At 51.9% G+C, this 10,130-nt stretch overlaps 1 protein-coding gene across 1 annotated transcript; it reads left to right on the top strand.

Moving 5' to 3' along the window:
- The first annotated feature begins 2,205 nt into the window (after window positions 1-2,205).
- Window positions 2,206-7,195, top strand: LOC121447594. Its single transcript, XM_041650934.1, is given in 2 exon segments — window positions 2,206-5,557; window positions 6,713-7,195. Coding segments are annotated over 2 exon segments (3,585 nt in total). The 5' UTR covers window positions 2,206-2,313; the 3' UTR covers window positions 7,054-7,195.
- Window positions 7,196-10,130: the final 2,935 nt, after the last annotated feature.

Raw genomic sequence — 10,130 nt, 5'->3', positions numbered from 1 at the left:
AGCCCTCAGAAGGGGAACCTAGAGAGTGGGTAAAGGTACATGCTCACGTCTCACCTTTCCACAGCCAAGTTGGGAAATGAAGCAATAATAATAATGGAGAGAAAATAAGGTTATAAAGGAAGAAACTATTTCTGCACAGTCCTCCAGTGTCTTTGCATTGTGAGCAATGTTTTTTTTTTTTTTTACCAAAGCCCTAAGGTTAGAAAAGTGCAAATGCCTACAGAGTAAAAATGTCATCGCGTCTACTTTACTCCTGAAAGATTTGAAAATAACATAGTATACAGCAGCTATAAACTCTGCAAAAATAAACAGTAGTGTCCTAGGCCTTCACCTTCTTTCAGGGGCAGGGTGACTGCCAGCCCTGTGAGCTCCGGTCATGACATCTGTCCCGTACAAGTTTATCATCTTTTCCCTTTTATAGCACCTTTTTATGGCGTCTGTCCTATGCTTAAGAACACAAATGCTTACACTTGTCGACAGTATTCAGTAAAGTCACGTGCTGTGTGGGTTCATGACCTAGGAGTGAAAGACCCCCACTCACTAAGCAGCAGTAACGCCATTTTGCAAGGCTTAAACTTTGCAGCAACGCAAGTAATTAGAGCAGGGAAGTTCGACTTGAAAATGAGGGCGGAAAAGCCAGGCAAGATATCCACGGTCAGCCGGTCAGCCATCCGGCCTCAAGCGATAAGGAACCCGCAGCTGGCCTGCTCTAATGAGAACATCCCGGTTGCTTAGGGAAACAGGATGCCTATAGTCAGTATACGTGCCCAATCTAGAATATCAGTAATTCACAGAGGAGACAACTCCCCCTATGAAAGATCCCAGCTTATCTGCTGTAACGTCACTTCAAAGAGCTTTTTGACGTACGACTGTAAGTGCAGAGTAAGGTCAGTGTCCCTGGCTGCAAAACAGGATGTCTGTTCCCATACATCTGTGCTGGGAAAGGAAAAACCCCCTGTGCCCCTTGCCCCATTCCAACTGACCCCTAACGATGCATTTGCTTGGCTGCAAAACAGGATCTATATATCCATAGATTAGGACAGGACATCAATTAACAGGATGTCTGTTCCCATACATCTGTGCTGGGAAAGGAAAAACCCCCTGTGCCCCTTGCCCCATTCCAACTGACCCCTAACGATGCATTTGCTTCTGTAATCTGCTTCTGCTGCCCTCTTTCCTATAAAAAGACCTTCCCCCAGTCTGCAGGCGCGCTTGTCTCCCGAAAGACTAAGCCGCCCCAGGTACCTGTGTACTCAATAAAAGCCTCTTGCTGTTTGCATCCGGAGAGTGGTCTCGCTGTTCCTTGGGAGGGTCTCCCCGGTCTGAAAGACTGCCTACCACGGGGGTCTTTCATTTGGAGGTCCCACCGAGATCTGGAGACTCCTGTCCAGGGATCACCGACCCACCACCGGGAGGTAAGCTGGCCAGCGATTGTTTCCCCTGAATATCAGTGTTTCAGTGTATCCGTGTTTCGGTGTTCTGTGTTTGCGCTTGCGACTGACTCTGTACTAGTTGGCCGACTAGGTCTGTATCGGGCGGACGTGGGGAGCCGACGGGCTCATACCCCCGACCGCAGCCCTGGGAGACGTCTCAGGGACATCTGGGGCTGGATGTGGTGCCTGGCCCATCGGTAACTCTGTGAATCCTTACCGAATAGGATTGTTTGGGGCGCCCCCACAGTCCGAAGGGTATGTGATTCTTCTGGGAGACGAGGAATCCGGATCCTCAGAGTCTCCGTCTGAAGTTTTGCTTTCGGTCCTACGCCGAAGCCGCGCTGCGCGATTTTGTGTTGGTCTAAGTTGTATTTTGTGCGTTTGTCTGATTGTTACTGTCACCGCGGTTGAGAGAATGGGCCAATCTGTAACCACCCCTTTAAGCCTCACTTTGCAGCACTGGCGAGATGTCCAAGACATTGCAAATAACCAGTCACTGGACATTCGGAAGAAACGTTGGGTAACTTTCTGCTCCTCAGAGTGGCCCACATTCAATGTGGGCTGGCCTCGGGATGGAACTTTTGACATCAATGTTATCTTACAGGTGAAGGCCAAGGTGATGGATCCTGGCCCTCACGGGCATCCAGACCAGGTCGCATATATTGTGGTTTGGGAAGCGATGGTTTATGACCCACCGCTTTGGGTCAAGCCCTTCATCGCCCCAAATCCCCCTACCCTCACTTTCTCTGCACCCACTCTACCCCCTCCACTCCTTCCCACCCCTACGGGACCCCCGCCCCGCTCCTCCCTCTACCCAGCCCTCACCAAGTCCTCAGGATCCCCTATCCCCAAAGTTTTGCCTCCAGAGGGCGACTTGCTAATGGACCTCCTCACGGAGGATCCTCCGCCGTACCAGGAGCCAGCCCCGCAGTCTCCGAATGAGGCGGACCCCACTGAGAGAGAGACGCCTGCCTCTCCTGATCCTTCGCCGATGGCCGCGCGCCTGAGGGGACGGAGGGACCAGCCGCATGCAGCAGATACAACCTCCTCACAGGCATTCCCTCTCCGCACGGGAATGAATGGCCAATTGCAGTACTGGCCATTTTCCTCCTCGGACCTTTATAACTGGAAAAATAATAACCCTCCTTTCTCTGAGGACCCCTCTAGGCTGACCGCATTGATTGAATCTATCTTGATCACCCATCAGCCTACATGGGACGACTGCCAGCAGCTGTTGCAGACCCTGCTGACTTCGGAGGAACGGCAGAGGGTCCTCCTGGAAGCCCGGAAGGAAGTCCGGGGACCTGATGGCCGCTCCACCCAATTGCCTAATGAAATAGATTCTGCCTTTCCCCTTGAACGTCCCTCTTGGGATTTCACCACGGTGGAAGGTAGGAATCACCTAGTTCTCTATCGCCAGTTGCTCATAGCGGGTCTCCACAGGGCGGCTCGACGCCCAACGAATTTGGCTCAGGTAAAGCAGGTTGTACAGGGGTCAGAGGAAACTCCCTCTGCGTTCCTTGAGAGGCTTAAAGAGGCTTACCGCAGGTATACTCCTTATGACCCCGACGACCCCGGACAGGAGACCAATATCTCCATGTCTTTCATTTGGCAGTCAGCCCCAGATATCAGGCGCAAACTGGAGCGCCTAGAAAACCTCAGGGAAAGTTCACTCAGGGATCTGTTAAAGGAGGCAGAAAAGATTTTCAATAAAAGGGAGACGCAGGAGGAGAGAGAGGACCGCCTCAGGAGAGAAGCAGAGGAGAGAGAGGACCGCTTCAGAAAAGAAGCTGAGGAAAAGGAAAAGGAGAGGGATCGCAAGAGACATAAAGAAATGACTAAGCTTTTGGCCACCGTAGTGTCAGGGCAAAGGCAGGATAGACAGGGAGGAGACAGGGAAAGGCAACCCCTTGACAAGGACCAATGTGCCTACTGCAAGGAAAAGGGACATTGGGCAAGAGATTGCCCCAAGAAACAGAGAGGGCCCAGGAGATTCGGGCCACCCCGGACCTCCCTCCTGACCCTGGACGACTAGGGGGGTCAGGGCCAGGAGCCCCCCCCTGAGCCCAGGATAACCTTAGATGTTGGGGGGCAACCCGTCACCTTCCTGGTCGACACAGGAGCTCAACACTCGGTGCTAACCAGGGACCCCGGACCCCTGAGTGACAAGTCTGCCTGGGTCCAAGGGGCCACTGGTGGAAAACGATACCGATGGACCACGGATCGCAAGGTTCACCTAGCAACCGGTAAGGTGACTCATTCTTTCCTCCACGTGCCCGACTGTCCATATCCGCTCCTAGGAAGGGACTTGCTCACAAAATTAAAAGCTCAAATTTTCTTCAAGGAAACCGGAGCACAGGTAGTTGGCCCTCAGGGACAACCCTTACATGTGCTGACTCTCAGCCTAGAAGATGAATATAGGCTGCATGAAAAAGATAGTACCACTGTGGCCCCCACTGAGGCTTATTGGCTGGACCGCTTTCCCCAGGCATGGGCAGAAACCGGGGGAATGGGGCTGGCCAGACAGCAGCCCCCTCTAATGGTAAGCCTCAAGACAACTGCTACTCCTGTCTCGATTAAACAGTACCCCATGTCTCACGAGGCAAGGGAAGGAATAAGGCCTCACATCAAAAGGCTTCTTGATCAGGGAATATTAGTCCCCTGCCGGTCCCCTTGGAATACCCCCTTGCTGCCCGTGAAAAAGCCAGGAACTGGGGACTATAGACCTGTACAGGATCTAAGAGAGGTCAATAAACGGGTGGAAGACATACACCCGACAGTTCCTAACCCCTACAATCTGTTAAGTGGACTGTCACCCTCATATACTTGGTATACCGTCCTGGACCTCAAGGATGCATTCTTCTGTCTGAGACTGCACCCCAAAAGTCAGCCTATATTTGCTTTTGAATGGAAGGATCCTAAATTGGGGATTTCGGGACAGCTGACCTGGACCAGGTTGCCTCAGGGTTTCAAAAATAGCCCCACCCTGTTCGATGAGGCCCTACACCGAGACTTAGCGGATTTCAGAGTGAGGCATCCTGGCCTGATGCTGTTGCAATACGTTGATGACCTCTTGCTAGCTGCTACCTCGGCTCAGGACTGTAAAAAAGGAACTGAGGCATTACTACAAGCTTTGGGGAACCTAGGGTACCGAGCTTCCGCCAAGAAGGCCCAAATATGCCAACGGCAGGTCACCTACTTAGGGTACCAAATCAAAGAAGGACAGAGGTGGCTAACGGAGGCCAGGAAAGACACAGTTATGAAAATCCCTACACCCCGGACACCCCGCCAGCTGAGAGAGTTTCTAGGGACAGCGGGATTCTGCCGGCTCTGGATCCCCGGATTCGCGGAACTGGCAGCCCCTCTGTACCCACTGACTAAGCAGGGGGTGATGTACTCATGGGGATCGGATCAGGATGAGGCTTTCCAGAAAATCAAACGGGCTCTGCTCACAGCCCCAGCTTTAGGCCTCCCTGACCTGACTAAGCCTTTTGATTTGTTTGTTGACGAGAAGCAAGGATATGCAAAAGGGGTCTTGACCCAGAGGTTGGGGCCCTGGCGGCGGCCAATAGCCTACCTATCCAAGAAGTTGGACCCCGTGGCCGCAGGATGGCCCCCATGCCTCAGAATGGTAGCAGCAGTGGCAGTCCTCACCAAGGACGCTGGCAAACTGACTATGGGCCAACCTTTGACCATCCTGGCCCCACACGCAATTGAGACTCTAATCAGACAACCCCCAGATCGCTGGCTCTCCAATGCCCGCATGACCCATTATCAGGCCATGCTCCTGGACTCGGACCGAATCCATTTCGGACCAGTGGTGGCGCTCAATCCTGCAACCCTGCTACCACTCCCAGAGGAGGGGGAGACGGAACAACACGACTGTCTCGAGATCCTGGCGGAAATGCACGGGACCAGACCGGACCTGACGGATCAACCCCTCCGGGATGCGGATGTCACCTGGTACACTGATGGCAGCAGCTTTCTGCGGGAAGGTGAGCGAAAGGCGGGTGCAGCGGTAACCACGGAGACCGAAGTGATCTGGGCACAGTCTCTGCCTGCAGGGACTTCTGCGCAGCGAGCAGAGCTTGTCGCCTTGACACAAGCTTTGAGGATGGCAGAAGGTAAGAAGCTCAATGTCTACACTGACAGCCGATATGCTTTTGCCACTGCTCATGTTCATGGGGAAATATACCGAAGAAGAGGGCTACTGACTTCAGAAGGAAAGGAAATTAAAAATAAAACAGAGATCTTAGCCTTGTTAAAAGCTTTATTTCTGCCTCGAAAACTGAGCATTATACATTGCCCAGGACACCAGAAAGGAGACAGCCCTGAGGCTCGAGGAAACCGGCTGGCTGATGAAGCCGCTAAACAGGTGGCCCTGCAGGCTCCGCTAGCCATACTGCCCATGCACCAGGATAGGAGAGACCCCCTCGAATATGATGAGGAGGATCTGAAGCTCCTGGCAGACATGGGAGCGGAGCAGGACCAGAGAACGGGCGAATGGACATGGAAGGGAAAAACAGTGATGCCGATGGCATACACTTATAAGATGCTTGATTACTTACATAAACTGACCCATCTAAGCCCCCGAAAGATGAAAACATTGTTAGATCGGCAGGAGACTTTTTGCTATTTACTGGGGCGAGACAGCATCCTCCAAAAGGTTGTGGACAAATGTAGAGCATGTACACAGGTGAATGCAGGAAAAGCCAAGGTGGGACAGGGGGTGCGAATTCGCGGTCATCGACCAGGAGTACAATGGGAAATTGACTTTACCGAAGTAAAACCAGGCATGTATGGATACCGGTACTTATTGGTATTTGTGGACACCTTTTCGGGATGGGTGGAAGCCTTCCCGACCAAGCATGAGACCGCAAAGATTGTGACCAAAAAGCTACTGGAAGAAATCTTCCCCAGGTATGGCATGCCCCAAATGTTGGGCACTGATAATGGGCCCGCCTTCGTCTCCCAGGTAAGTCAGTTGGTGGCCAAGCTATTGGGGATTGATTGGAAATTACATTGTGCATACAGACCCCAGAGCTCAGGACAGGTAGAAAGAATGAACAGAACTATTAAGGAGACTTTGACCAAATTAACGCTTGCAGCTGGCTCTAGAGACTGGGTACTCCTACTACCCTTGGCCCTATACAGGGCCAGAAACACTCCAGGACCCCATGGACTTACTCCCTTTGAAATACTATACGGGGCGCCCCCGCCCTTCATTAATTTCTTTGATTCCAATATTTCAGACTTTGCTAATAGTCCTTCTCTGCAAGCTCATTTGCAGGCACTCCAAATCGTGCAACGTGAGGTCTGGAAACCACTTGCTGCAGCCTACCAGGAGCAATTGGACAGACCAGTGGTGCCTCATAACTACCAGATTGGCGACACCGTGTGGGTCCGCAGGCATCAGGTTAAGAATCTGGAACCCCGCTGGAAGGGACCCTATACCGTGCTACTGACCACCCCGACCGCGCTGAAAGTTGACGGCATCGCAGCCTGGGTCCACGCGTCGCACGTCAAAGCAGCCAGCCCTCCTGACGGAACCACAACCGGGGCATCATGGAGGATCCACCGCACACAAAACCCTCTAAAGATAAGACTCTCCCGTACCTAGTCTTGATGATGCTCATAACCTCCCCCCGCGCCCTGGGAGAACGCTCAGTCTCGCCCCACATTGTGGGAAAGAGCACCTGGACCCTCCTAGTAGCCGGTACAGATGTGATTCTCAATGTTACAACCATGAAGGGGCCCAAGAATCTAGGATGCCCACCCGAAATGAAAGCCAATCTAGTCACCTTGTTCCAGGCAGTGGGAGGGCTGGTTCCCGGTAACAATGCTGATTGGTATGCCTGTCCGGGGACCCGGAGCCATAAACGATGCTCACATAGCACGGCCAACCAATATTATTGTAACGCTTGGGGCTGCGAAACCTCCTCCTGGGGATCCCTGGCTAGCTCTTGGGGAACCCCCCAGGGAAATGATCCCCTACATATAGAATACTGGGATAAGACCCCTTACCCCTCCGGCCCAAACATTCGCCTGACCTTTTCAAAATGTAAGGACCAGGCCCCTGCCCTAACAGGATCATGGGGGATCCGGAGATACGACCCCACCGGTCCAGACCATGGAGCTATAATTACTCTCACTTATGGCTTCACCCCGGATTCTCCATCCTCGTCCCTGGGCCCCAACACAGTCCTGGGCGACCAACAGGCTCCATCCCCTCCCAAACCTCCCCCAGCGCCAGCCCAACCCCCTTCAGGAAACGCCACCCCGGCACTCTCCTCAACTTCTTTAGCGGAGGGCTCGTTCCCGTCAGTGCCCGCTCCGGCGGTATCCGGAACTGGGGACAGGTTGGTCGGCCTTATACAGGGGGCATATCAAGCCTTAAACTTAACCAACCCTAACCGGACTCAAGAATGCTGGCTCTGCCTACTACCTAGGCCCCCCTATTATGAAGGGTTGGCACTCATGGGGAATTTTACCAATCAGACCTCCCCACCAGCCCAATGCTCCAATATACCACGGCACAAGCTGACGCTATCGGAGGTGTCAGGAGAGGGCCTTTGTATAGGAAAAGTCCCACCCTCACATTCACTTCTCTGCAACACCACACTAGCCCTGCCCCAGGGCACTTATTACCTAACACCTCCCAATGGCACTTACTGGGCCTGTAGCACGGGACTGACCCCCTGTGTGTCTTCCTCAGTCTTAAACATATCCTCTGATTATTGTGTGTTAATTGAGTTATGGCCGAAAATAACTTACCATGAACCAGAATATGTGTATGCTCAGTTTGAAGGAAGACCTAGATTCAGGAGAGAGCCAGTGTCCCTCACCCTAGCCCTCCTGCTTGGGGGATTGACTGTTGGAGGCATTACGGCAGGGATAGGGACCGGAGCAACAGCCCTTGCCGCCACCCAGCAGTTTAGGCAACTACAGGCAGCCATGCACACTGACATAAAAGCCTTGGAGGAATCGGTCAGTGCATTGGAAAAGTCCTTAACCTCACTGTCTGAGGTAGTCCTACAAAACAGGCGGGGACTAGACGTACTGTTCCTGCAGGAAGGAGGACTTTGTGCAGCCCTAAAGGAAGAATGCTGCTTTTATGCAGACCACACAGGATTAGTCAGAGACAACATGGCAAAGCTGAGGGAAAGACTTAAGCAGAGACAGCAGCTCTTTGAATCTGATCAAGGCTGGTTTGAGGGACTGTTCAACAGATCGCCCTGGTTCACCACCCTGATTTCCTCCATTATGGGACCCCTAATCATACTACTATTGATTCTGCTTTTCGGACCATGCATTCTCAACCGGCTAGTACAATTTATGAAGGACAGGCTGTCTGTCATCCAGGCTTTGGTCCTGACACAACAGTACCACCAACTTAGACAATTTGATCCCGAGAATAGGGATACCGCAGCTGAGTAGATAAAGGATTTTATTCGGAGAAAAAAAAAAAAAAGGGGGGGAATGAAAGACCCCCACTCACTAAGCAGCAGTAACGCCATTTTGCAAGGCTTAAACTTTGCAGCAACGCAAGTAATTAGAGCAGGGAAGTTCGACTTGAAAATGAGGGCGGAAAAGCCAGGCAAGATATCCACGGTCAGCCGGTCAGCCATCCGGCCTCAAGCGATAAGGAACCCGCAGCTGGCCTGCTCTAATGAGAACATCCCGGTTGCTTAGGGAAACAGGATGCCTATAGTCAGTATACGTGCCCAATCTAGAATATCAGTAATTCACAGAGGAGACAACTCCCCCTATGAAAGATCCCAGCTTATCTGCTGTAACGTCACTTCAAAGAGCTTTTTGACGTACGACTGTAAGTGCAGAGTAAGGTCAGTGTCCCTGGCTGCAAAACAGGATGTCTGTTCCCATACATCTGTGCTGGGAAAGGAAAAACCCCCTGTGCCCCTTGCCCCATTCCAACTGACCCCTAACGATGCATTTGCTTGGCTGCAAAACAGGATCTATATATCCATAGATTAGGACAGGACATCAATTAACAGGATGTCTGTTCCCATACATCTGTGCTGGGAAAGGAAAAACCCCCTGTGCCCCTTGCCCCATTCCAACTGACCCCTAACGATGCATTTGCTTCTGTAATCTGCTTCTGCTGCCCTCTTTCCTATAAAAAGACCTTCCCCCAGTCTGCAGGCGCGCTTGTCTCCCGAAAGACTAAGCCGCCCCAGGTACCTGTGTACTCAATAAAAGCCTCTTGCTGTTTGCATCCGGAGAGTGGTCTCGCTGTTCCTTGGGAGGGTCTCCCCGGTCTGAAAGACTGCCTACCACGGGGGTCTTTCAGGAGCAACAAACTGTACTTTGATCCAAAACATCAAGGACACACCTAGAATCGCATAAGGACTTCGTTGTGCACAACAGAATCTCCCAACTATGTTTTTCTCAGAAGCTTGCTCCATTGTTAGGAAACATGTGACTGTATTTCAGTTCACCCGTCTTCAAACATCTAACTTCAGCTTCAAGAGGTCACCCACAACAATGACACTCAGCATCTTCCCGTCTACTCATAGTAGCATACACATGTGCCTCAGGAGTATCAAACCCAGTATAGAAGCACGCTGGACACTGCAGTTTTTCTACTTATCTCTAAAACAACTGTGGTAACAAGTGCTCTATTTATGGTTTTGTCTCTGAAAATGTAGCCTCTGGACCAAAATTATCATTTCTTCT

This window comes from Microtus oregoni, unplaced genomic scaffold, assembly GCF_018167655.1.
Source record: "Microtus oregoni isolate MIOR12 unplaced genomic scaffold, Mior012 000004F_ref0000308, whole genome shotgun sequence".
Lineage (NCBI taxonomy): Eukaryota > Metazoa > Chordata > Mammalia > Rodentia > Cricetidae > Microtus > Microtus oregoni.
The sequence above is the reverse complement of the archived record's forward strand: the minus strand, read 5'-3'. Positions and strand labels throughout refer to the sequence as shown.